Consider the following 27,079-nt stretch of genomic DNA (forward strand, 5'->3'; position numbering starts at 1 on the left):
CTTCCATTCCATCTTCTGGTTTACTCCCCACATGCCCCCAAACAGCTAGGGCTGGGCCAGGCCGAAGCCAGGAGCCCTGAGCTTAATCTGGGTCCCCACATGAGTGGCGGGGCCCCAAGTGCTTGGGCCATCACCTGCTGCCCCCCAGGTGGGCTGGACCGGAAGGGGAGCAGCAGCACCCAAACCCGGGCACCTGCTAAGAGACGTGCGCATCCCAAGCAGCTCCTAACCTCTGAGCCGGGTGCCCAGCCCTCCATCCGTGCTGACCGTTTCAGAGCCTGCCCTTCCCTCACACGGGCCACTCCCTGAGGGCAGGGATGGAGGCTGTGGGAGCCGGGGCAAGTCGCTACACCTCTCTGAGCCTCTGCCCATCGCTGCCTTCCTGGTCCCCAGCCCCGGGCTTAGGATGTAGGATGCTGATGGGACTGACCCGAGGCCGGGTGTGTTCTCATTGGACACCACTCTGTCCTGCCTGGGCCAGGGTCAGGGACATGGACACTGAGGGGAAGCCTGGAGTCCCAGGCCCAGCCCTGCGCACCGTGGGACCCCAGCCAGTGCCACTGGGACCCTGACACCTGTCACGTGCGGGGTCAGGGATCACGTGCAGCTGGTTGCAGCCTGCACCTCCCAGTGACATCTGCGGTCCTCCCGCCAAGTTCCAGCTGTGTGCCGCCTGCAGGGACGCCGGGCACCTGTGACAAGCTGGCCAAGGGGCCGTATGCGTGTTTCACCTGCTGGGAGACGCTGGAGAAGCAAAGCTCTCCTTCACATAAAAACAAGCTGAAGGTGCTCCCCGGGAGTGCTCCCCACGGAGTGCTCAGGAGCCCCTGCCGCTTGACCACCTGCCCAGCTGAAAGACTTGAAGCCGGCTGCTGGCCCCCGTGAGCCTGCGGCTGCCGTGGCATGCGGCGGGGGCTGCCGTGGTGCGAGGCAGCGGCTCCCTTTCTCTCGAAGCTCCCGGAAGCCGCCCTGCACATGCGTGGGTTGGTTAAGTCTCAGTTCTGCTCTGAGCAACACCGCACCCGCAGGCACTGGCGCCGGCTCCCTGCAGAGCTCACTCAGCAGCCTTGCAGGCCGCGGGCTTGGAGGCCTGGAGCCGCAGAGGCCCAGCCTGGCTGGAGAGGGCTGGAGGCCATGGAGGCAGCGACACGCAGCCTGTGCGGCCCGGGTCTGTCTCTGCCAAGCTCATTTCTGACACTGGGATATGGGAGAAAAACCAGCCAGGGAGGCAGGAGAGAGCAGCACCTCAATACGAGACCTGGGTTCAAGTCTCAGGTCCACCACTCACCTGCCCAGGTGTGACCCTGAATATGCTACCGGACCTCTCCAAGCCTCAGTTTTCTTGGCTGTAAAATGGGGATAATGACGGTGCCCACATCCCATTGGGTGGTGCTTAGCTCGGTGCCTGCTAAACACTGGACACGATAATCATGCAAGACAGGAGGGGGCGTGTCCTGTAAAACCTCAGAATGGGACATGTCCAGGACCAGGGTGGACAAGCAAGGTCAGGGACCTACAACACCTCCCTTAGCCTGGTGAAGCCTTGGACCAGGTGCCCGGCCAGGGCGGGTAATAACTAGAGTGCGTGCCGGCTGCCAGCCGCTGCCAATGAGCAGCCGGCGAGGTGGGCACAGCTGCGTCCGTGCACACAGGGGGAGACTGAGGCTGTGTGCCCGAGTGACCCGAACCCGGTGACAGAGCCAGAAAGGGGCAGGGCTGGGTCCCGGGCAGCCTGTGTGTTCTCTCTGAGGCTGCCCCCAGCAAAGGGTCCCCTGCTGGGGGGCTGGGCGGCGAGGGGCCTGGGCTCCATCACCACCCCTCTGCCCCCACGTCCCATGGCCGCCCTGCACTCTGTTCTCTGGGATGGAGGAGCGCTTGTGGCATCAGGGGCTTCAACAGACGGCAGAAGGAGCGGAAGAGGCTGCCCCTCTGCCCCCTGGGATGGCTCCTGCTCCTCACAACGGAAATTTCACCTCCTCATCCCCTCTTCCTGCTCCCATCTTAAGGGCGTTCTGGGCTCGGATCTGTCTCCCCCGAACGGCAGCACCTGCTCTTAGATGTCAAACAGCCGGGAATGACTTGGGGCCAGCGTTTGGTGCAGTGGAGTTGGCCCAGTGCCTGCAAAGCCAGCATCCCACACGGACGCAGCGGCTGGAGTCCTGGCTGCTCCACTTCCGATCCAGCACCCCGATCATGCGCCTGGGAAAGTAGCAGAAGATGGTCCCAGTGTCTGGGCCCCAGGTGGGGCTCCTGGCCCAGTTTTGTGGCCATCTGGGGAGTGAACCAGTGGCTGGAAGGTCATTCTCTCCCCCTGTCTCTCTCTCTCTCTGCCATACTGCTTTTTAAATAAATAAAATCGATCTTTTTTCCTAAAAGGAGGTGGGCATGACTTGGCTGTCAAAGGGACAGCAGAGATGAACCCAGAAGTTCTAACATTCTCTCCAGGAACCCAGTCTGCTCCTGGCCGCAGGACGGTCAAGTTCATCCAAAGCCGTTTGCCTGGGAGAACTACAATCGCCTGACCTAGGACCCCAACCCCAACCCCGCCCCTCATGGAAAACGCTCCCGAGGGGGACTCTGAAACTCGGGGTCGGCTCCCGGGCTGGCTGCCTGGCGTGGGATGTCGGCACGGGCTCCCCAGTGAGAGGATTCTCAGCCTGTGCCGGGCCCACAGCAGCTACCTTTCTGGAAGGACCCGATCCGCCTCTCTGAGTCCACCCTTTTCTTTTTATTCTAATGGGCAGCCAGCAGCCAGGCCCCACTGCAGTCCTGTTTCCAGTGGGCCTGGGTAAAGCCAGCAGGAGGCTGGGGCACCCTCGCCGGAGGCCAGGGCCTGGGCAATTGGGAGCAGAGCTGGGGCAGGCTGGGTGGTGGGGTCGTTGGTGGAAGAAGCAGGTTGACAGAGGCCGGCAGAACGCAGCCTGGGGTCCCCGGGGGCCCTGGGTGACACTGGAGTAGCCAGAGCACGGGCTGCACCAGCCGCTGGGTGCCCACGGTGGGGGAGGTGGCAGTCGGAGGCCTAAAATCGCTGCTTGTCCAGGTCAGAAGAGACTGTCTGTTGGGATCTGGCTGATAAGGCCCACCGGATCTAATCTTGAGAAACGGCCGGCAAACCCCAAATGAGGAACTTCCATTACAGAGAGGGTGGGGGTGGGGGGCAACCCGCCTTCCTCAAACACATCAACGTCCTCTCAGCCCAAGGCAGGCTGTGGAAAATTCCACAGGAAGGAGGCGGGGAGGACGGGACAGCCACAGGCACGGATCTGCCCTGGAGGCAGGGACATACTCACCGGGCCCTTAGGAGGCCAGGTGGCAGCGTGGGAGGACGGCGTGGGTCCGGCCCACGGGCACTCAGCGCGGGCCAGCTCTGCGTGGGAAATCCACCTGCTCACACACGTGCCCTCGGGGGCCCGAATGCCCCTAACAAAGATGGCTCTGGCGCTGCTGGGGCTCAGGGGCGGGCTGGGAAACTCATCAAGAGGCGGGGTCTACGTTACTAATTCACAAAAGTACGAGGGGAGCGGGCACCCCTGGCCCGACGCACCACTGCTGTGCGTGGAGCTCCGAAGTCCGAAATGATTTCCAAACGAAAGGTTTAAAAACAGCAGCAGCAGAACCCCACACGCAGCCCTGCCTGTAGCCCAGGGGCCTGTGGGCTGGCCTGGGGCTCGGCCTGTCCTGTGGCACGTGGAACCCAGCTTAGAAACCACTCGGGAGGCTGAGCCCTCACGTTTTGGGGAACTCGCTGGGGAGCCGGTGGCTCCCACATCCCGACACGTGAGAACACACGCTCATCTCTGATTCTCCTGGATGCCCTGAGAGGTGGTCCTGGCCCCATTTTATGGGTGGGAAAGCTGAGGCTCAGGTGCCGTCTGCGTGCTTCCCATGCGCTATCCCACCCCTCAGGCAAGAAGCATCTCACCCCATGTCACGCACGTGGGGGCGCAGTGGGATTGACGCCCAAGGACACTGCACCAGAGCTGGGGTTCCAGCCCACGTTTGCAGGTAAACCCCAAAGAATTTCTCTTCCTGGGGGAAACTGGGGCTGAGTAGGTCAGCCCCAGCCTGCTAGAGAGCAGAGGAGCCCGGGCACCACTGGACTCCCAGTCCAGTGCGCACCTCCGAGCCTGCCTCCCCCAACCCCACTGCTGCAGACCCAGGGCCGCCTCGCTCTGTGAAGGTGTGAGCAGGCTCCTGGCTGGTCCCTGCCAGCCCTCAGCTGGGCCATGCCGCCGCTGCAAGGCATGCTGGGTACTTTCCCAGGGCTCTGGACCCCTAGGGCTGACCATGCCAAGCTCTTGAGAGCTCTGGGTTCTGCCTGCTGCCCACTGATCCCCTTACTTTCCTGTTTTTTTTTTTTTTTTTGAAAGGCAGAGTTATATATATAGAGAGAGGGAGAGAAGCAGAGAGAGATCTTCTATCCACTGGTTCACTCCCCAAATGGCTGCAATGGTCAGGCCGAAGCCAGGAACCAGGAATTCCACCCAGGTCTCCTGCATGGGGGCAGGGGCCCCAGCACTTGGGCCAACTTCTGCTGCCTTCCCAGGCCATAGCAAGGAGCTGGATCATAAGTGGAGCAGCTGGGACTTGAACCGGTGCCCATCTGGGATGACTGTGGGTGTGGCTTAACTGCTCCATTACAAGGCCAGTCCCTCTCTGGGGTTTCACAGAGGGTCACTCAGTTGTGCAGCTTGCATCCTGGGCCTGTTCTCTGGACTCCTGACTGCACGGGGCACCTGGCCCCCAAGCTGAACGTCCACGCCACAGAAGCAAACCCTTCGCTGTGTCCGTGTCTGCTACGGCCCCCTCTCTCCCAGCCACATCCCAGCATCGTGATGGGGGTTACAGCGTGGTTCTGTCACTGTGGCCCCTGTCTCCTCTCCGGGGAAGGCTCCTCCTAGCAGCTGGCCACAGGCCACGCATCCTAGCAGCTGGCCACGGGACACACATCCTAGCAGCTGGCCACGGGACACACATCCTAGCAGATGGCCACGGGACACGCATCCTAGCAGCTGGCCACAGGACACATATCCTAGCAGATGGCCACAGGACACGCATCCTAGCAGCTGGCCACAGGACACACATCACACATCCTAGCAGCTGGCCACAGGACACGCATCCTAGCAGATGGCCACAGGACACGCATCCTAGCAGATGGCCAAGGGACATGCATCCTAGCAGCTGGCCATGGGACACGCATCCTAGCAGCTGGCCACGGGACACGCATCCTAGCAGCTGGCCACAGGACACACATCCTAGCAGCTGGCCACGGGACACGCATCCTAGCAGCTGGCCACGGGACACGTATCCTAGCAGCTGGCCACGGGACACACATCCTAGCAGCTGGCCACAGGACACACATCCTAGCAGCTGGCCACGGGACACGCATCCTAGCAGCTGGCCACGGGACACGCATCCTAGCAGCTGGCCACGGGACACACATCCTAGCAGATGGCCACGGGACACACATCCTAGCAGATGGCCACAGGACACGCATCCTAGCAGCTGGCCACAGGACACACATCACACATCCTAGCAGATGGCCACAGGACACGCATCCTAGCAGATGGCCACAGGACACGCATCCTAGCAGCTGGCCACAGGACACGCATCCTAGCAGCTGGCCACGGGACACGCATCCTAGCAGCTGGCCACGGGACACGCATCAGTCTCACAGAAGACAGCGACTCCGCTGGGAACTGCGGCCCGAGCAGCCTGTGAGGGGAGCTTTTCCAGGGCAAGGGGCCCTGGCACACCGGTGGCCACAGCTCCTGAAACAGGTGCGTTTGTGGCTGCTTTGATGGACATTTGCCCTGAACCACCAGGGGCCCCAGTGGCTCCTCTCCATAAAGCAGCTTCCTCGGCAGAGGCCCTCGGGCTCTAGGTAAATCATTCGCAGTAGTGAATTCCACTAGTAGTGCTTCCACTCCCCACTACCATATCTTCCATGCACAGTTACACAGGTTGCTCACTGCACAAGGATATACAGTTAGAGGGGTAACTGGTGGACAGAATCCAGCGAGGATTCTGACCACTGGGTGTGCACCAGGCACGGGGCCACCTGCTCATCTGCCTGGGGGAGCACAGTGATAAGCTGACGACCAAGGGTCCCAGGGACTTCCCTTCTTACGTCCACACCCCTGCAATGTGACCGCGGCCCTCCCTCCTCACCCCTGAATCCGGGCTGCTCTGTGACCAAGGAACACGTGGATCAGAGCGCCGGCTCTGCAGGCCTCAGTTCTCGGTTCTCTCCATACCCCAGTGATGGCCATGGGCACAAGGCCAAGCTGACCTGCTGAACCTCACAGCCCAGGCACCCCCACTCTGGACCGGCCAGCTGCCTCTGCCCTCAGTCCCGCAGGGGGAGCCCAGCCAGGCCGCAGCACGCTGCCCCAGACGCGCACGCCTGCCCCACGGCCCCACGGCCCCATGGCCCGGGCAGCCATCAGCACTGCTATCTGCTTATAGCTCCTGCCACGGCGGGCACCGAGTCCCTGCCACCCCCCCACGGCGTGTGACCTTCCGCACTAAGACCGTGGCCTTATTTGGCAATGGCACTGTTGCAGCTATAAATAGCTCAGATGAGGTCACACTGCAGTAGGGAGAGTCCCAAACCCAGGGACTGTGTCCCTAGGAAAAGGAGAAGCTTGGGCCCAGGACACTTACACAGACCCTGCCTGGCACAGACTCAGCCTGGCGAGCCCCAGCCCTAACTCCCCAGCCTCCAGTGCTGCAGGCTGACTGTGTGCCTTGGCTCATGGTGCTGTGTCCTGCAGCCCTGTGCCTCTTCCTATCGCCTCCAGAGGCCTGGAATGGGCTGGCTCATTCCCAGCCACCCAGGGCCCTCCTCCTAGTCCCCAGGTGACTCCCACCTGGATCAGCCAACCATCAAGCCACCGCCCCTGGGGAGCTCAGGGGATCACCCGGCATGCCCTGGACCCTCACCCTGACCCCTCAGCTGGGCCCCTGTGTGGAAAGGCTTCCCCAGCGCCAGGCTCTCCCGGGGGTCCCAGCCCTGCGCAGCTGCCTCCGGGCCGCCCGCCGGCCCTACCTGGGTTGCTGAGGGCCATGGAGTCGTAGATGAGCTTGCAGGTCTTGAGCAGGATGGAGATCTTCTTCTCGGGCGAGTAGGCCTTGTGCATGCTGGTGAACTTCTGCAGGATCTTCTCCATGGTGGGCAGCTCGGGCACGCTGGTGGTCACGCCCAGGTCGGTGGTGGTGGTGGCCAGGATCACCAGCTGGTTCTCCTTGAGCTGCCGCAGCGAGCCGTCCCTGCTGTGGATCTCGTGCAGGCTGGAGTTGATGGCGTCCTGCAGCGGCTTCAGGACGCTCTTGTACAAGGCCGACTCCACGATCGCCTCTGGGGGGGGGCGAGAGTGGGGGGCAGTGAGGGCGGCGCCGGCAGCGACTCTGCCGCCCGGGGGCCATGTGCACAGCCCCGGGGGCTAGACCCTGTGGTTCTGGCCCAGGGGGTGGCGGGGTTGGGGGGCGTGCAACAGAAGCCCCCCAGGCAAGCACAGGCGCCCCTGGGGTGCTAACACCAGAGCCCTTCCAACAGTGCGTGGGGAAACGGAATGCAAAGGTGAATTTGTTTTGTGCAAAAACTGTCCGCAAAACCACAGAGACACCCCCCCCTCCCCGTATGCACGGATTTTAAAATTTGTGCACCAAATCAACGCACCTTGAAAAACAGCTGTTTATAGCTATTTGAGAGTCAGAGAAGAAAGAGAGAGAAAGTGCTCCCATCACTGGTTCATCTCTCACAGGGCTGAAGCCAGGAGCCTGGAACTCAATCCAACGTCTCCCAAGTGGGTGGCAAGAACCCAGTCACTTCAGCCGGCACTGCTGCCTCCCAGAATTCGCTTCGGTGGGAAGCTGGAGTCAAGGGCCAGAGCCAGGGGGCCAGTGCTGTGGCGTAGCGGGTAAAGCCGCCTCCTGCAGCATCGCCATCCCGTATGGGCGCAGGTTTGAGTCCTGGCTGCTCCACTTCTGATCCAGCTCTCTGCTATGGCCTGGGAAAGCAGTGGAAGATGGCCCAGGTCCTTGGGCTCCTGCATTCGCATGGGAGACCCAGAAGAAGCTCCTGGCTCCTGGCTTTGGATCAGCACAGCTCTGGCCATTGCAGCCACCTGGGGAGTGAACCAGCAGATGGGAGACCTCTCTCTCTCTCTCTCTCTCTCTGCCTCTCCGTCTCTCTCTGTGTAACTCTGACTTTCAAAATAAACAAACACATCTTTGAAAAAACAACAAAGAGCCAGAGCCAAGATTCGAATCGAATCCAGGCACTCCGATGCGGGACTCAAATGTCTGAACCGCTAAGCCAACTGCCCGCTTCCAAATGCTCTTTGAATTCCATTTCTCCACAAACTTTTTGAAGTATCCTCACACGAGCCGGTCATTGTATCCTAACACTTTCCATACAGCCTAGCACAGAGTAAACTCTCCCAGGGCTGCCAGCAGCATACAGCTACAAGAGGTACTATTCACCCTGAGTTGTGCAGTGGACAACCTGAGCAGCTGTATGCTGAGGGCCAGGGTACTCTGTGAATGACTGGAAGAAAGATTCTGGATGTGTCTTCTCCAATGCTGAAGTGCAGGGCAGGCCCACGGCGCAGCAGCTCACACGCCGGCTGGAACCCCTGCGTCCCCTATCTGAAAGCCTGTGTTCCTGTCCTGGCAATGCGCACCCGGGAGGCAGCAGGTACTCACGGCCAAATCCGTGGGCCCCTGCCCGTGCACATGAGAGACTTTCATTGAGTGCCAGGCACCTGGCTTCGGCCTGGCTTAGCTCTGGCTGTTATAGGCATTTGGGGAGTGAACCAGTAGATGAGCGATCTCTCTCCCTCCGTCCCCCAAACAAGTAAGTTAAAAAAAAAGCAGTTAAGTGTCAGGTTGGGCAAAGGGATGGCCTCAGCTGCTGAGACAGCGAGCGCTCAAGTCCTGTTGTCTGCGACCTCAAACACATGGTGGATCCAGGCCGCGGCCCCGCGTCACTCTGACGCCAGCCCCCCACCTGCACTAGTCAGGCCACCATGGCCATCGCTCACCCGAGTCATGGCAGCAGGCTCTCCCCTGGCCCCGAGGGCACACTGTCACACAGCACGGAGTATCACCGTGTTCAGCACATTTGATGGTGACGGCCGCCTGTTCCGTCTCCAGTCTCCTGCGTCACAGGCACCCAGACCCAAACCAGAGAGCTCCCTGTGGCCCCGAGGCTCTGCCGTGACCACATTGCTCTGCGGGCTCCCCCCACCCCCATGCCGCTCTACCAGCTGGCCAGGCCTGCTCCTGCCTTGCAGGGCCAGCTCAGGCGCTGATGGGGGGCTTGGGAGCAGAACAGGGATTTGAATTCATGCCTGCTTGGCCAAGGCACTGTTCAGCTGCTCTGGGTGACGGCAGAGAAACAGCCTCAAGGAGGTGTGGCCTCCCCGTCCCCACCCAGGGGAACAGTCTTGGCTACTTGGCCAGCAAGGGAGCATCCCAAGTCCTGTCCCCACAGGGAGTCACCTGGGCCACCCTGGGGGTGGGGGAGGAGCTCCTGCTTCCATGGCTGAGTCTCAGCTGAGGCCTGGACAGACCCTCCCTGCTGTGTAGCCTGGCTGGGGTGCCCTGGGTCCTCCCTCGCACCTCCCTCTTCCCCCTGAGCAGGGAGCCCTGCCTCCACCCCGATCCTGTCACCCTTCCAAGTTCACGTCTCGACCTCAGCGCCCTTGGAGCCTCTGCAGCTGGACGAGCACTGACCCTGCACCACCCTAGGATGCTGCATGACCTTGGCCAAGTCCTTTCCCCTCCAGGGCCTGTTTCCTCTCTGCCTAAGGATGCCCTCACGTCTGCCCTAAACTCCACATCTCCTCCAGCCAACCCGGCCCACGGGCAGAGCTGGGGGGTGGGGAGCAGAGTGGCAGAGGGGTGAGTTCCTGGTCAGTGTCAGCCTGGCTGTGCACTGGCTCCATGTCACAGGAGACAGCTCCCTGAGCATGGTTTCTTGGGAGCAGCAGGAGCCCAAGGCCACTAGGCTTTGGGGTTGTCACGAGGCTGAAACGTGCAGTGTCTGGGATGCTGCCATTGCTCCTGTCGCCTGCTTGGCCCTGCTCTTCCACCTGCAGCTCCAGGCTGCCCCCTCCCCGGGGGCCCAGCTCACAGCCACCCTCTGCCTGCCTGGAAACCTCCTCCCTCTGTCTGTGACAGGCTCTGGGGACTCCCTGCCTTTGCCTGATGGACCACTCTGAGTTTAGGGCCTCTTGGCATCCAGGCACCGCAGACAGAGCTGCGCAGAGACCCCGGGGGGGGGGGGTCTGTGTCCTTCCGCTGCCTCCCCAGGTGAAGTCTAACCAGCAATTCCACCTCCTCTGCCTGCCCAGGAGTTCCTGGTGCTGGCCCTGCCCATCCCAGCCGCTGGCCCAGCCTCCTGGCCTGTCTCCTGCTGCGTCCCCTCCACACACCCTGCCACCTACAGTTCAGTCCTCAGCCCGACCTCCGCGGCCCCCACCCCGCTGCCTCTGTCCGCGCTGACGTCTCTCCCTGGCAAGGAAGCCCTCCCACCACTCTCCACCAACACAGCCCATCTGGAAGGCAGCGCCGATTGCAGATTCCTCCGGGCTGCTCTGAGCCACTCATGTCCTTCCATGTCCTCCCATGCCCTTCCAGGCCCTCTTGGCCGGGCTCGGTCCTCCGGCCCAGATGGCTCATCTGGTCTCATGGCTCTATGTGTGCTCCTGGTACCCAAACATCTCTGTTTGGCTCACCCGTTCCCCCTAAAAACAATGAACTTGGACCTCCAGGGCCCTACTCGAGTCACCCCGCTGTGTCTCCGACACCCCACATCTGGATCCGAGCTCCTGTCAGGTCCAGGACAGGTGCAGCTGCCACTTCAATCTTCCAGGGACAACACTGTGCTCACCCTGCCCCTGTCACTACCCCACAGCCACTCCTGTAGCTCTGTCCTCACTGTGCTCACCCTGCCCCTGTCACTACCCCACAGCCACTCCTGCAGCTCTGTCCTCACTGAGGATCAGACCCCAGCCCCACCTCTGCACCTGCACCACGTGCACACCACTGCTGGCTGCTGGCTGACCGTCTGCTTACGTGGCTCACTGCCTCCCAGACACTGAGCTCTGCAGGGCACAGCCAGTGTCACTGACTCTGTGTCCCGGCTGTGGGTTGCTACTAGGGGCCTTGCTTACGCAACCCCTGAGCTTCCTGCCCGAGCAACCCCAGGACCCCTGCACCATGTGCACAGTGTGGGCCTCAGGCCTCAAGTCCACCTGCCATGCTACTACTGGTCCTGCCACCGGGCCAATGGATCAGTTTCCAGAGTTTGCTATCAAAATCCAATTATCCCAGGGTGGGCAGGCGTTTGGCACAGGAGTCGAGAAGCCACCTGGGATACCTGCACACCACATCGGAGTGCCTCAGTTTACATCCTGGCACTGGCTCCTTGCTATGCACCTGGGAAAGGAGCAGGTGGTGGCCCAAGGACTTGGGCCCCTGCCACCCATGCGGGAGACCTGGATGGAGCTCAGGGCTCCTGGCTTAAGCCTGAGCCTCCCTGGCTATTGTGGCCATTTGGGGAGTAAACCAGCAGATGGAAGATTCTCTCTCTCCATCCACCCTCTGTCAATCTTTCAAATAAATAAATCTTAAAAAAAAAAAAATCCCATGGCCCTGGGAAAGTTATCACCTCTCACTCCTTTTTGAAGAAATTCTAAGCTACTGAGTCGCAGAACCACAAATGCTCCTTCTTGTGCCTAGCACTGACCCTGGAGTGAATGAGGCATGCCCGGGAGGATGGCACTCGGAGAGCCAGGGGTGGCGCCTGCTCCCCAAGCAACCAGTTCAGAAGCAGGCTCGTGTCCTAACCATGCTGCCCACAGCACCGGGTGCTGACTGAAGATTTTCGGTATTTCCCTAGGTGTGCAGCTGAATGGGAAGTAACACAGCTTTCTCCCCGTGGATCCCAATCAAAAACGGTTTGAGAGTTGCTGGGTTATAGGCTGGAGGCCGGGGCACTACGGCAGAAGGGGTGTCGGAGCAGTGAGCTCTCTGAGAACAGAGGCCCAGAGTGGGATCCGGGCGCTCGTGACCGATCACAGGAGAGCTGGCAGGAAGGGGAGTGAGGGGGAGCCACGCAGCAGGGGCCAGCTTGGCTCCCACCTGTCTGGGGCAGACACTGAGCCACAGAGCAGCCCTGCCTTGAGGCACGGGGGCTGGCCTTTGTCTCCGCCCTGGGGAACTGGCTGTGGGCAGAGAGGAGATGAGGGGGTGTGGGTAATACGGATCCCACCAGGGGGCCCCAAAGAGGAAAATGTCCATCATGCAACATTCTGCGCCCCCAAACTTGTCTTTAAATTCTGCTTCCCCGGGAGTCCTGCGATACACCCTCACACGTGGCCAAGCTGATGGTCTAGCAAAGGGGGCAGCCACGGGCTTACGCCAGCTGGGGAGGGCAGCTCGCGCCCAGGAGAGGGGACAGGAGGGGGGCACCAGCCGCACGTGGCCTCTTCTGTGCCCAGGGGCTCCCAGGCCAGGGCCCTGCCCATCGCCCCGCTCCCAGCCCCTGGCCGACACTTACCGAGCTCCTCCTCCGAGTGCAGGCCGGGGTCCACCATGGCCTTGAGCTCGGTGCTCTGCAGCAAGTAGCTCTTGAGCTGGGTCATCATGGTGCGAATCTCCTGCAGCAGCTCGGTGCTGGAGTCCTGGCGCGCCATCATCTCCAGGCTGTAGGCCTTGTAGTCCTGCACCAGGCTGCCGAAGTACGAGGCCTTGTCCTGTGCCAGCTCCACCACCTTCTTGTAGAGCTTGCGGTCGCTGGAGAGCAGGGCCTGGAAGACGCTGGTGAAGCTGGCGAAGCTCAGGCGGTGGCGCGCCTTGCCCAGGATCATCGCCGGCTTCTTCTTCACGCTGGGGAGGCTCAACTGCTCCGGCTCCTCTTCCGTGCTGCTGGTCGAGTAGGAGTCCTGGTCCCCAGCCAAGGCGGGCACTCCCAAGCCGTCGGGCAGAGAGGCCAGGGAGCCCTTGAACTCTGGAGAGCTGTGGGGTCGGGGGGTGCTGGCCTGGGCATGGAGGCATGGGGACCCAGCCTGCCGGGCAGGACTCCGGCCTTCGCTGGGCGCTGGAGGCGTGTGCTTCTGGGCGGCAGCCTCGTGCGTGGGCGCCGCGGCGCTCTCCGCGGGGCTTGGCGGCACACTGGCCAGCTGCCGGGAGATCCGCTTCTTTCTGGGGGGCGGGACCGGGGGTTGTCTGGTCTTCCCCGGCGGCGGCGGCCCTGGCACCACGCCTGGATCGCCGGCCTTGGCCTCTGCTTCCTGGCCTTGCTCTGCGGTGCTCTGGGGCCGCTCCTCCAGGCTGTCCAAGGGCCCCTGGGGAGGCAGGCTCAGTGGGGTCGCCCCGCAAGGGCCCGGCTGGGTCCCCTCTGCCGCCGCTATCCCCGCACCCTGGTCCTCCAGGGACACCCTCTCGGAGAGGCGGCGTCTGGGGGGCGCGGCGGGAAGACCCTTCTTGGCCGGCAGCGGAGGGGCGGTGGGCAGCGGCGCGGGGCTGGGGGCTGCGCCCGGTGGCACCTCCTCCTCCCTGAGGGGCCCCAGGCTGGCAGCCGGGCGCAGGAGCCGGTCGCAGGCTGTCATGGGCGGCTGGCTTGGCCGGTCCGGGGGGCCAGGGGCGTGGGGGGCAGGGTGGGGGGCAGACGCCGGGCGGGCAGTGGACAGAGGACAAACAGGAGCCGGAGGTGCGGGAAGCCGGGCTGGGCCCGCGGGGTGCAGGGTGGGCGCCGGGGGCGGCGGGGGCGGGCGGCGCGGAGCCCACCTGGCGGAGGGCGAGGTAGCATCGGAGGTGGGGGGCGCAGGGCGTGGGGGGCAGCTCCCCGGGGGCGGCTGGTCTGAGGGCAGGGCGCCCCCGTAGTCTTCGATGAAGAGAGGGCTCACAAACCACAGGCGGTCGCTTCCCACGGACAGCTGGAACTCGCAGGAGCAGTTGGCGGACGGCGTGGGGGCCCTGCGGCTGGCAGCAGGAGGCGCTCCGGGGGCCGGGTCCCTGGCGGGCTCTGGGGGGCTCTCTCCGCCTCGCTGGGAGTTCAGCGAAGAGTCCCAGAAGCCTGTGGGAAGCAGAGGTGGGGACAGGCGTTGGGTCCCGGGACAGGGGACTGTGTGCCTCTGAGCCTCTCCCACCACTTCCTGCCCCGGGAGGGGAGGCCCCACGCCTTCCTCCCAGCAGCACTGGGGTGCGGCCGCCAGGGTGACAGAGGCTGGGCCTCAGTTCCGGCTCTGGGTTGAGAGCCCACTCAGGGTGACACAGGGTGGGGACGCATGTGCGGGGGGCCAGGAAGGCATGGGGAGGGCCTGTTGGTGGCAGAGGGAAGTGGAGGCCTGGAGCTCCTGCAGGGGACCAGCTGGGTGCTGGGGCACGGCGCTTGGCTGTTAGTTTCTATTTCTTAATAACTGTAGGAAAAATCTCCACTATTTACTTATTTATTTTGAAAGGCGGAAGCGAGAGAGACAGACAGACAGACAAACAGAGAGATTGAGATTTTCTTTGTGCCGATTCACTCCCCGAATGCCTGCAATGGCTAGGACTGGGTCAGGTTGAAGCCAGGAGCTGGGAACTCAATCCAGGTCTCCCACATGAGCGGCAGGGACCCAGGTCCTTGAGCTGTCACTCCCAGGGTGCACACTGGCGAGAGATCAGAGTCCGGAACCTGAGCTGGAATTCCAACCCAGGACTCTCATGTGGGATGCAAGTATCTTTACTGCGAGGCCCAAAGTTCACCTACATTGGCTTGGGTTTTCTAGGCCTCAGTCTAGCCATCTCTATGTGGGGTCACAGCAGAACCCACAGCATGGGTGGAGGAGACACACCATCATATCAAGAAGGGGCCCCCATGGTCGTTACAGCTGGGAAGAACCAACCTCTGGGCGGCGGCTGCTGGGCTCAGACAAGGGTCCTGCGCCGCCGAGGCAGGTTCCAGCAGGTGCCTTCTGCCAACCCTGCCTGGTGGAGTCGGCACACAGCAGTGGCCACCAGGGCAGGCCTGGCTCAGGAGTGCAGGCACTGGCTCCCACGCCCCTTCAAGGGTCTGCTGGACACTAAGGACTCTCCCCAAGGGGCCCAGGGACACGACGTCTGTGCCTCACAGGCCACACTGAGCTCACGCAGGGAGCTCCTCCCGGAGAGGCACGCAGGCCCGGGTCTTGGCCAACCTGCCGGTTTCGGAGACAGACAGGGGATTAGCCAGGCAGGTGCATAAGCGTTGGGAATGGTGAGGCTGGGTGCTCAGCCCCGGCTCCTTCCTCCTGGGCCTGATCCATCAGCATCGCCAAAAGCTGGAGCAAAGAGCCAAGTGCCAGCCTGCAGCTGCTCGCTTTCCCTGGGTTACGTCCCTGGTCCGCAAGCAGACTTGTCACCGTGTCGCGGACGGAGATAAGGGGCTCAGACAGCTCAGAGAACTCGCCGAGGCTCAGGGTGGCTGAGTGGGGAGCTGGGACTTGCCCCAGTGGGGCCAGTTCTGCGTGTGCACCCTCCTCCACGGGAACTTGCGCCACGTCCCGCTGGGTTGCTCTCAGCACTGGTGAGTGGCGGGGGCGGGGTGCCTGCACCCCAGAACTGGGGATGTGGAAACGTGAGGCGCACCTGACACTGAGAGGAAGGAGACTCCACAAGACGGTGGGGAGCCGCCGAGCACATGCCCGCTGGGAGATGGGCCAATGTGAGATGCTAAGAGCTGCGGGCTTTGGCTAACCTGCTGGCCAGTGGGCCACCAATCCAGTCAGAGTGGGCAGCGTGCACTCACAGGTCCAAGGGGCTACCGAGAAATGGATGCCCTCGGCTCTGTGTGGCCCCTTATAGGGGAACAGGCCGGGGCCTGCACCCAGTCCCGTCCTGGGCAGAGACCCTGCTTGTGGAACTAGCGGTCACCATGGCAACTTGGGGACCAGCTTTCACACAACTTTCCACTATGCGCAGCTCTGTGCACATCACAGCCACGGGCTACAGCGTGTCCAGGGCCGGCTCTGCCATGACCTGGCCTCTGAGGCCTCCATGGCTGACTCACGCTGCAGCCGCCTCGCATGGGGCACATAGGTGCGCCGGCCCCCTGGAGCAGACGCAGGGAGCACGGTGTCTGGGCAGTTTTCCTGCCAAGGGGCAGCGGGCAGCCAGTGTGACCCACAGGGCCACTGGGCAGCAGCCTCACGCGTGGGCCGAGTGAGCTGCTGCTGACTGCCTCCAAGCTCCCACAGACTTCCTTTGGGTGAGGGGGCAGTTGCGGGGCAGCAATAAATGAACGGCCCTCCAGGGCCTGGACACTCCCATACCGCATCCCTGGGTCATGGCTCTGGCCCCCTTCCCCCCATTCTCCTCCCTGGGACACTGTGCCAGGCACACAGTAGGCCCCTCATTGCAACTGGTTGAGAACCTCTTCCAAGTCTTTAACCAGCATTTGCGGCCCTGTCGTCTCTTCTGGTGTCACCAGGAGTTTCACTCCCGTCCACCCATGGCTCGCTTCTTCCTGAACACGCCACGTGCTGCTCCACCTCAGGTCTTGGCCTATGCTGTTCCCTCTGCTTGAAATTCTCGCCCCTCCCCACTCCCCCTCGGGGACTCAGGTCCCAGGTCGCCTGTTTGGTGGAGCTCTCCCGTGCACTGGGGTTCCCCGCAGTCCTGTGGCCCCCGCTGGGCCGTGCACCCTGACAGCAGTGATCAGCACGGGGCCTGTAACTCTCTGCTTCTGTCCGACACCCCCTCTACGCTCTGAGCTTCCAGAGGGGGCGATGAAGCTGCATCCGGTTGGGTACTTGCAGCCCCTAGAACAGTGCTCGGGACGGAGCAGGGGCCAGGCCAGCCCTGAACACACACGAGCGCACTGGCTCAGACGGGAGGCAGGGGCTGCGGAACAGAACACTGGATGCTAACGTGGGCACGGCCTTTACCTTGGGGGGACGGCTAAAGACAGGAGAAAAAGCAGGGGCAGGTGTTGGGTGCAGCAGGGAAGATAGCGCTTGGAACGCCCACATCTCCTATCAGAGTGCCTGAGTTCAAGTCCCAGCTCCGCTCCTGACTCCGGTTGCCTGCTAATGTGCACCCTGGGAAGAGATGGCTCTGGTACTTGGCTCCCTGTCACCTGCGTGGGAGACCCAGGTGGAGTTCTGGGCCCTGGCTTCGGCCTGGCCCGATCCTGGACGTTGCAGGCATTTAGGCACACAGGAGGTCTGCCTGTCTATTTTGTGTCTCTCTGTCTTTCAAATAAAATGAAACAGATAAGTAAAAATGAAAAACCAGAGACAGTGAGAGGGGGGAGGCTAGAAGGGCTGGCAGCACCCCGTCTGCAGAGGGAGCACTGACTTGTTTTCTGGCTGCGGGCAGGACAGCAGCACTGGGCTCAGGCACACGGGCCCAGCCTGGAGACTAGGATGCTGCTTTCTTGCTCCCAGGATGGCCTTGGTGGCTGCAACCTAGCAGAGGGAGGGAAGCTGGGAGCCGAGGGCTGCATCCTACAGCCTGGGGCTTGGTTAGGGAACCACGGGGGCAGTGCAGGCCTTTAGACTTGAAAATAAAAAAAAAGGAAGTGGGCCACTTTCTCTGCAGCCTGCAGAAGCCTGAGGCCAAAGGAGAAGCAGAACTCAGTGTCATGCAATCCGGCGGTTGGCAAAGCTGTGAGCACCAGTGACCAGTGGCACCACGCCAAGCCTGGCTGAGCAGCCAGAGTTCCCCAAAGAAAGATCTGACCCATCCCGGCCTCTGTGCCGCCCTCGGATGAAAACAGCCATCTGGCTTGCATGTGGCACACAGGTGTGCATACCCCTGAGGCCTCCCGAGCCTCAGCTGGGGACGTCGCTGCCAGGGGCCCACACCTGCAGTCCTCAGGGCTGGGGCCGTGCCAGGTGCTGGAACGCAGGTCCTGAGGGCAAACTGAGGTTTCAGCCCTGCAGAGTCCTGGGCCGGGGGCGGGACGTAAAGGGGATGGAGAATGTGACAGAATGACCCAGACGCCCTGGGAACAGCTCAAGTCTGATGAGTTCAAGGGGTCCATATTTTTGTGGCATCTCAAAGATGTGCCCTTGGACAGTCATTCAAACTCAAATCTTCAATGTATTTTTAATAACCAGAAAGATTCTCATTGTATGATATAAAGGAAAAAGCAAGTTGTATGTACAGTTGGAGAGTTTTGGGCCATATGTCTTTTCTAAAACATATTTAAAAATATTGAGGCTGGTGTTGTGGTGCAGTGGGTTTAGCTGCCACTTGTGATGCCAGCATCCCATACGGGCACCGGTCCAGGTCCTGGCTGCCCCTCTTCTAATCCAGTTCCCTGCTAATGCATCCGGGAAAGCAGTAGAAAATGGCCCAAGCACTTGGGTCCCCATCACCTGTGTGGGAGACCTGGATGGAATTCCAGGCTCCTGGCTTCAGCCTGGCCCAGCCCCAACCACTGTAGCCATTTGGGGACTGAACCAGCAAGTGGAAGATTCTCTCTCTCTCTCTCTCTCTCTCCCCCTCCATCTTTCTCTGTAACTCTGCTTTTCAGAAAAACAAAATTAAAAAAATATTGAGCAGTGCAAACATGTTCTAAACCACTACAAATAACCATCATTCTGTAAGAGCACACCGTTTGGGATTGAATTTCTCCCTATGCTCGTCTCGTGGCCACAGCCGGCCTGTGGGTCACAGGGTGTGCAGCCTGCACTTTTGAACACGGCCTTCTCCCAGTCAGCCTTGCGTGAGTGAGCACCCTGGGCCAGCACGTGGTGCTGAGCCTGCAAGGCAACAGCTCTGTGTCAGCATCGTCAGCCCTGTCGGCACGGCAGGGCTTGTGCAACTCTCTGGATACGTACTGCCTCCTACTCAGTTTTAAAATATTAAATACAAAAGTGCTGGGGGCTGGTGTTTGGCCCAGCAGCTAAGCTGCCGGTTGAGACACTTGCATCCCATATCAGAGTGCCTGGGTTTGGGTCCTGGTTCGGTGCCTCATTCCAGCTTCCTGCTAACGCACACCTGGGAGGCTGAGGCGGCCGATCAAGTGAGTCTCTGCCACCCACGAGGGAGACGAGGAGGGTGCTCGGCTCCTGGCTCAGCCCTGGCTGTTGCAATCCATCCCAGCACATGGGACTCTCTTTCTCTGCCTCTCAAATAAATAATTCAATAACTTTTAAGGTATATAAACTAGATAATGCTAAGGATAACAGACACATCAGCCTCATGAACTCACTGCAATTTTTTTTTTTTTTTTTGAGAGGCAGAGTGGATAGTGAGAGAGAGAGAGAGACAGAGAGAAAGGTCTTCCTTTTGCCGTTGGTTCACCCTCCAATGGCCGCTGTGGCCGGTGCATCTCGCTGATCCGAAGCCAGGAGCCAGGTGCTTCTCCTGGTCTCCCATGCGGGTGCAGGGCCCAGGGACTTACTTGGGCCATCCTCCACTGCCTTCCCGGGCCATAGCAGAGAGCTGGCCTGGAAGAGGGGCAACCGGGATAGAATCCGGTGCCCCAACCGGGACTAGAACCCGGTGTGCTGGCGCCGCAAGGCGGAAGATTAGCCTGTTAAGCCACGGCGCCAGCCAGCTCACTGCAATTGTTAGAGCACCAGGCGGGCAGAAAACCCAGGGAACCCTTGCTTTAGCTACTTCTTGACTCTGAGCCCCAGGAAGAGGCTGCCAGTCACAACTACAATCAAATCGGACCAAACCAAAAGGCAAGGTACGAAGCTGCATTTTCAGGCTGTGCTTTAAATAAAAATCCTGGGAGGAAAGGCACCCCAAACTTGCAGCAGCAGTGGGGTTCCCATCATTTTCAGCCTCATCCTTTTCTGGTCTTGTCAGTTAAAACCAACAAGCTACTGGACCTTCTTAAAAGAAAAAAAATGTAAAATCACAATCATGGGGGCTGGCACCGTGGCGCAGTGGGCTAAAGCCCTGGCCTGCAGTGCCGGGTGCCGATTCGAGTCCCGGCTGTTCCACCTGCAATCCAGCTCCCTGCTAATGTGCCTGGGAAAGCAGCAGAAGACGGGCCTAGCACTTGGGCCCCGGCCACACATGGGAGACAAGGGTGGAGCTCCAGGCTCCTGGCTTCAGCCTGGCCCAGCCCTGGCCGCTGCAGCCATTGGGGGATTGAATCAGAGGTTGGGAGATCGCTTTGTCTGTTTGATTTTCAAATACATATTTAATTTTGGAAACAAAAATAAAAAGTACCCAAGTAGTTTTTAGCATATCCCCAGACTTGTGCAACCATCGCCACGATCACTTTTAGAACATTTTCATCACCCCAGAGAGAAGTCCCTTACTCATGCACAGTCACCCTCTGAAATCCCTTACTCATGGGGCCACTCCTCCTCCTTTGTCTCCACTGGCCCTGGCCCCAGAAGTCCACTGCCAGTCTATGGGTCTGCCTGCTCCGAAACCCTGCAGAAATGGAATCACGGGACCCGTGGTCTTTCACGTCTGGCGACTTCCACCGAGCATCCTGTTGTCAAGGGTTATCCCAGCTGCACCCTCTGTCAGTAGGTCATTTTTTTTAAACAGCTGAATAAGCCCTTTTGAGTCTTTGAGTTTCTGTTTCCTTGTCCGTAATGGGTTTTTGGGGGGAATAAGTGAGATAACGAATGTCCGTGTGGGCCTATGCCCATGAATTTTGCCTCCTGCTGTCCTTTTAGTTTTCCCTGAAATGCTGACAATTCCAGGGAAGCCCCTGGCTCATGAGGCTCCCTTCCCCGTCTGGCCAGTGGTCATCGAGGTTCTCCCTGGAGGATCTGCAGAGAGGGCAGTGGCCAGGCAGGGCTGGGGGCTGGAGAAGCAGAGGAGCAGGACACTGAGAAGGCACAGAACAGCTGCCATCGCCCACCAAGGCTGCTGACTTTCAATCTCCAATTCTTGGAGATTCAGCGCCCGCCCTTCCTCCTCTCAGTCTGTTTTCATCCATGCTATTTGGCATGGTTTCGGTTCTCTGCCATGAACGAGTCCCTTGCCTAGACCATGCATGATGAGCTGCGTGAAATGCTGGGGAGCATGCAGGCCTTGGCACATGTCACCGTTTGCACATTTATCACCACTTCCGCACGTGAAGGTTGGCGAGGCCCCGGACTCTGGCCCGTGACGGGATGTGACCTTCCAGCTCCCATCTCCCCAGGATACTCAGGGAACGGAGGGAAAAGCCCACCTTGCCTTGGCTCTGGGAAGAACCACCTCTGGGAGCACTGCCTTGTGTCGTGCAGCACCAGGGACGCTGGGTCTGCACAGAGCACGCTGGGGTCGAAGCTGCCAGACTCAGGCTTCGCTGTGATCTGGTTCTCAAGGAAGCCAGTGCTGGCGGATGGATCTGAACTCGCTTCCCTACTTGCACCTCGAGGGGAGGGGGGCTCATGCAAGCCGGAAGAGCAGCAGCGTGTGTCACATGCCTCTAGAGTTCCTAGGTCCTGGGGTGGCCAGGCCCTCCTAGTTCTGGGCCCTGCAGGGGCTGCCAGGCCAATCAGTCCCAGGGACCTGGACAGGGACATCTGCAGCCAACTGACCATGCATCCCAAGTGCCCCACCAACACGGTTCCAAGGTGGCCACTGACGGCTGGTTGTGAGCTGCAGCTGGGGAGCTGGCACCAGCCCTGGCTTTGTCAGGGGCTCCTGTACTACGCAGGACAACGCCAAGCGCTCGGCTGTGCTCAGAAAGCCTATGTCCCTTGAGACCTCAGGAGGCTCAAATGAAGAAACACAAATGGCCAACAAACACGTGAAAAAACGCTCAGCATCACTAGCCATCAGACAGGCAAATCCAAACCACAGTGGGACGCCGCCTGACCCTGCCAGGTGCTGAAAAGAGACCAAGAAACGCGGGCGAGGACGTGGACGAGGGGGCACTCGGCGGCTGCTGGTGGGGATGGAAAGGAAGGCAGCCGCTGTGGAAAACAGGTGGCGACTTCTCAAAACCACAGACAGACTTGTCAGGTGATCCAGCAACCCACTGCTGGGTGTACACAGGAAGACTCGAACACAGTGTATCCAAGAGATCCCTGTGCCACCAAGTTTGCAGCAGCGCTGTCCACAACAGAAAAAAACTGGGAATCAACCAAGGTGCCCGTCATCATTCGAAGGCATACGGAGAATGCGGTAGGTGGACACCATGGAATACTATGTGGCTATAAAAAAGAATGACATTTGGGGCTGGCGCCATGGCTCACTTGGCTAATCCTCTGCCTGCGGCCGGCATCCCATATGGGCACCGGGTTCTAGTCCCAGTTGCTCCTCTTCCAGTCCAGCTCTCTGCTGTGGCCTGGGAGTGCAGTGGAGGATGGCCCAAGTGCTTGGGCCCTGCACCTGCATGGGAGACCAGGAGAAGCACCTGGCTCCTGGCTGCAGATTGGCGCAGTGCCGGCCGTAGTGGCCATTTGGGGAGTGAACCAACGGAAGGAGGACCTTTCTCTCTGTCTCTCTCACACTGTCTATAACTCTACCTGTAAAATAAAAAAATAAAAAAATAAAAAGAATGACATTCTACCATCTGCAGCAAGATGGACGCGGCTGGAAGACTTCATGTTGAGTGAAACAAGCCAGGCACAGAAAGACCAACACCGCATGTTCTCCCTTATATGTGAGAGCTGAAGTTAAAAAAAAAAGAAAAAATGAAAAGACCTCCGGTGGAGGTCATTTGGACAAAATGGCCACCTGTCCCACATGGACGCTCCCAAGAGGGTAAAACCTCAACAACTAAGAATCAGACCAGTGGGGGCAAAGGTCCGCGTGTATTCCCACTATCAACTGAAAACCGGCAGGGGGTGTGTAAACGCTCATCCAGGCCTGGGGGCATCTGATTCAGGAGTCAAGGGCAGCGGGAGATGGTGGTGGTGCTCGGGCTGCCAATGGCCCGGGTTCAAATCCCTGCTCTGCTGTGCACCCTCAGTCTTGGCTTCCTCGGGTATCAGTGGGGATAATTGTGATAACAATGGTTACCCAGCAGGGCTGCTTCAGGTAGCCATGACTCAATGCAGCGAAGGAGCTGAGCGCGACACCCACACCATTAAGTTCTGACAGCCAGGGGCCTCTGGCCTCCGACCAGGGGCAGCCCTGGGGCGTCTCTTGCACGGCTGGCCAGAGGCCCCAGGAGCCAGGGCGTGCCTTCTCGGATCCCAGGTCTGTCTCTCATTTCCTCTGCAACCCGCTTCTGCTGCAGCTTCTTCCACTCACACGATACTGGCGGCCAGGGCACCCCGGTGTTCCGGGCACGGTGCCAGACACAGGCAGCACAGGGTCCCCTTACTGGAGGCTTAGGGATGAGCTGCTTGCTTTGCTCAAAATGGGACCTGGTGGCTCCGGGGTAGGAGCCCTGCGTCCTTGAGCTGCAGAACCTATGGAAGCAGCCGTCCAAAACATGCCCCCCTGTCGCCCCTGGGTAATTCTCTGCCCCTGACACGTGCAGACAGAGGCCACTGGCCCCCCAGCAGCCCAGCTAGGCGAGCGTGGGCTTCCCAGGGCCTGCGCGGTCAGGCCCTGGTCCTAGGTTGGCACTGGTTGACTCCATCCTTACCGCGTGCTCAGAGGAGCCCACACAGGGAAAAGGCCCATGGAATGCAAACATTCCAGTCCGCTCCTCTCCCACTGCTCCTCGCCCTCCTCTGTGGCCCAAAGCCTGGCAGGTGCGGGGGGCGGGGGGAGTGCTGAGGGCCAGCTGGCTGGGCAGGGGCAGGCCGAGGAGTGAGTGGCCGCCACCAGTCACGATGGCCTTCCTGCTGTTTTCTCTTCTGATGAGGGCACGGCTGGGGCCACGTGGCTCTCTGGCCACCACTCCACTCCTCCCTGAGCCACGCGCAGCTGGTGGGGCAGCCCCTCTGGCTCTGATATGCCCCCTGCTCCCTCTGACCTCCCAAGAGGCTGTCTGGAAATTAAACCCTCTCCCTGCTGTGCACGCTCAGCAGCCCAGAAGGTCCCACAGGAGCTGGGATCAGATTCCAGCTCCGCCTTGGCCTGGGGGTCGCCCCCTGCACAGGCTGTTCACTGGACCCAGAATTAGCGTCTATTTCCTCAAGCCCCACCTCCGGTCTCCAAGCACACGGGTGCAGTGGGTGGGGCACTTACCCAGGCCCAGGCTGGAGATGGTCTCGAGGGCTGGGTAGCTGCTGGCCTCCAGGATGGCCCGGGGCAGCCGCAGCGTGAAGGGCAGGAGGTCTCTGTGAAGACACAGGGTCACAGTCAGGCCTGGGGAGGGTCCCGTGCTGCCTGTCCCCACCATCCACAACTCCCACCCTGCAGCCCAGAAAGCAAGAGCATGATGAGCCCGCTGGCTGCTGGCATCTCCATACAGGCTGGAAATTTCCTGGGAGCTGGCGGACAGAACCCTGAGGCTGAGGGAGCCTCTGGCCAGGGCTGGGTCCTGGGCCAGCGCCAGGGACCCTGAGACACACGAGCCCCTGTGGGGAGCCAGGCGGGGTCGCACTTCTCCCTGGCTTCCTGCTTCCTTTAACAGCAGTGTTTAGGGGGTGATGTTGCGGCATAGCCACGCCAGCATCTCACGATGTGAGTGCTACCATAATGTGTGTTTTTTAAGGCTAGATGTGTTTAAATCAGAAAAGAAGCACATATTCCTGTAACAGCGCAGCCACACGGAAGTGTTTAGAGTAACTCGTGCGGGTCTGCTCCACTTCCCAGAATCCTATGCACAGCGCTCTGGGAGGTGACTCCCTGGCCATCCCCTGTACATTCACACGCACACACATGCATATTCGGGCACATGCACCTGTGCACACGTGCACACACACATATGCACACAAGCACCCATGCACACCCACACCCACATGCATATTCGGGCACATGCACCTGTGCACCCGTGCACACCCACATACATACACACACACGTATGCACACAAGCACCCGTGCATACCCACACCCACATGCACACGCACACACACACATATTCGGGCATACGCACCTGTGCACACACGCATATACACACGTATGCACACAAGCACCCGTGCACACCCACACCCACACACGCACACACTTAAACAGGAGAATGGCCTTATGTTATCTATACATTGCTCTGCATCTCTTCTGCTCATCACTTAACACTAAAGCTGTGGCTAGAGAGTGAACCCTGCACAAGCCCACGCGCGCTCGTACTGACCGCTTTCTGTTTTTTGGGCTGTGGGCCACTCCAGGGGAAGACTCATTTATTTCTCTTCTTCTGATGGACAGCCAAATTCGTCCTTCCTTCCTTCCTTTCTCCTCCCCTCCCCCCATCCCCCACCCCCCATCACGTTAACACTTAGTAGGGTTTACTCAGAGTCCAGGTATATTAGCTTTTTTTTTTTTTTTTGACAGGCAGAGTGGACAGTGAGAGAGAGAGACAGAGAGAAAGGTCTTCCTTTTGCCATTGGTTCACCCTCCAATGGCTGCCGAGGCCAGCGCATCGTGCTGATCCGAAGCCAGGAGCCAGGCGCTTCTCCTGGTCTCCCATGGGGTGCAGGGCCCAAGCACTTGGGCCATCCTCCACTGCACTCCCTGGCCACAGCAGAGAGCTGGCCTGGAAGAGGGGCAACTGGGACAGAACCCGGTGCCCTGACTGGGACTAGAACCCGGTATGCTGGCGCCGCAAGGCGGAGGATTAGCCTATTGAGCAACGGCGCCAGCCCAGGTATACTAGCTTTTTAAAACAACATTTATTTTATTAATTTGAAAGGTACAGTTACACACACACACACACACACAGAGTGCAATCTTCCATCGCTAGTTCCCTCCTCAAATGCCAACAATGGCCATGGCCAGGGCTGGACCAGTCTGAAGCCGGCAGCCAGGAGCTCTCTTCTGGGTCTCCCACATGGGTGCAGGGCCCCAGGACTTGGGCCATCTTCCACTGCTTTCCCAGGTGCATTAGCAGGGAGCTGCGTTGAAGTAGAGCAGCTGGGACTCCAACCATCACCCATAAGGGATGCCGGCATCACAGGCGGAGGCTTTACCCACTAGGCCACACTGCCGGCCCTGTATCAGCTCTTTAAATGCTCTCAACAACACCACAAAGCAGGCGTGTGCCTCATGGCCACCTCACAGCTGAGAAAAGTGGGGCACAGAGACACTTGGCGGCTTGCCCCATCCCACAGCGTGGAAGTGCCAACGCCGCAGAGCCTGACTGAATACAGACAGACTGGCTGCAGGATCCCGGCTCCTGACCCCTTGGCTGCCCTCAGTCTCAGTGAAATGATCCCAAGTTGCTCCAGTGCCGCAAAGGGCCATTTCGGCACAGACTCGCCCAGCCTTCGGGCTGCCACTTCTCTCGGGCAGATCCCTAGATGTCAGGTGCGTTCTAAGAAATGACAGGATTTGTGAAGCTGACTCCTTCCCTGGGCTTATCCTGGTTTCCCAGCAACCACACCCATGAGCACGGGCCCTGCGCCAATGTCCTCTGACAGCCTCCTGCCCGGCTGCAAGAGCGCGCATGGCCTGGCCCACTGCCCGGTGTGGGGTCTGGGGGGCAGGCGCCCCCGTCTCGGCAGGCAGCCCTGTGAAACTGGAGAGGAAGGCGTGACTTAACCGCACCCCGAAGCTGAGTTCCCACGTCTCGGGAAACGCGGGGAAAGCCCTCCAGACAGGGTGCTGGGGCACCCTCCGGAGCACCCACAACCCCAGCCAAAAGCTGGGGGGCTCCACAGTCTGTGGCCCGCCGGGGTCACTCTGTGGGCTGCGTCCAGGGGCTCCCAGGGTCAGGTCTGGGGGTGAATGCATGTTTCGCAACAGCTTTCAGTAGTAGGGGGACCCTGATGGACGTAGCGGTGGGTGGGAGTCGCAGACCCCCAAAGCACGGGTTACCAAAAGTCCTTAACGTTCAGCAAACTTCCAGATCTGTGTGTATACTGCATAGGCCCGGGGTTTCCTTACACACTGCTAAGTCCATCAAAAAGCATCCACCAGGGCTGGCACTGTGGCAAAGCAGGCAAAGCTGCTGCCTGAAGTGCTGGCATCCCAAACGGGTGCCAGTTCAAGTCCCGGCTACTCCACTTCCAATCCAGCTCTCTGCTATGGCCTGGGAGGGCAGTGGAGGATGGCTCAAGTCCTTGGGCCCCTGCACCCATGTGGGAGACCTGGAAGAAACTCCTGGCTCCTGGCTTCAGATCAGCCCAGCTATGGC

General features: G+C 60.3%; 1 protein-coding gene across 2 annotated transcripts in view; it reads right to left on the reverse strand.

Moving 5' to 3' along the window:
* Window positions 1-27,079, reverse strand: part of RIN3 (Ras and Rab interactor 3) — a 328,519-nt gene that overhangs the window by 258,281 nt on the left and 43,159 nt on the right. For both annotated transcript variants that reach the window (XM_062181250.1, XM_062181251.1), the window contains exons 4-6: window positions 24,037-24,128; window positions 12,572-14,089; window positions 7,052-7,360 (exon numbers count right to left, since the gene is read on the reverse strand). In XM_062181250.1, the coding sequence (XP_062037234.1) occupies window positions 7,052-7,360; window positions 12,572-14,089; window positions 24,037-24,128 (1,919 nt within the window). The remainder of the gene's footprint in view (window positions 1-7,051; window positions 7,361-12,571; window positions 14,090-24,036; window positions 24,129-27,079) is intronic.

This window comes from Lepus europaeus, chromosome 22 (genome assembly GCF_033115175.1).
Source record: "Lepus europaeus isolate LE1 chromosome 22, mLepTim1.pri, whole genome shotgun sequence".
Classification (NCBI taxonomy): domain Eukaryota; kingdom Metazoa; phylum Chordata; class Mammalia; order Lagomorpha; family Leporidae; genus Lepus; species Lepus europaeus.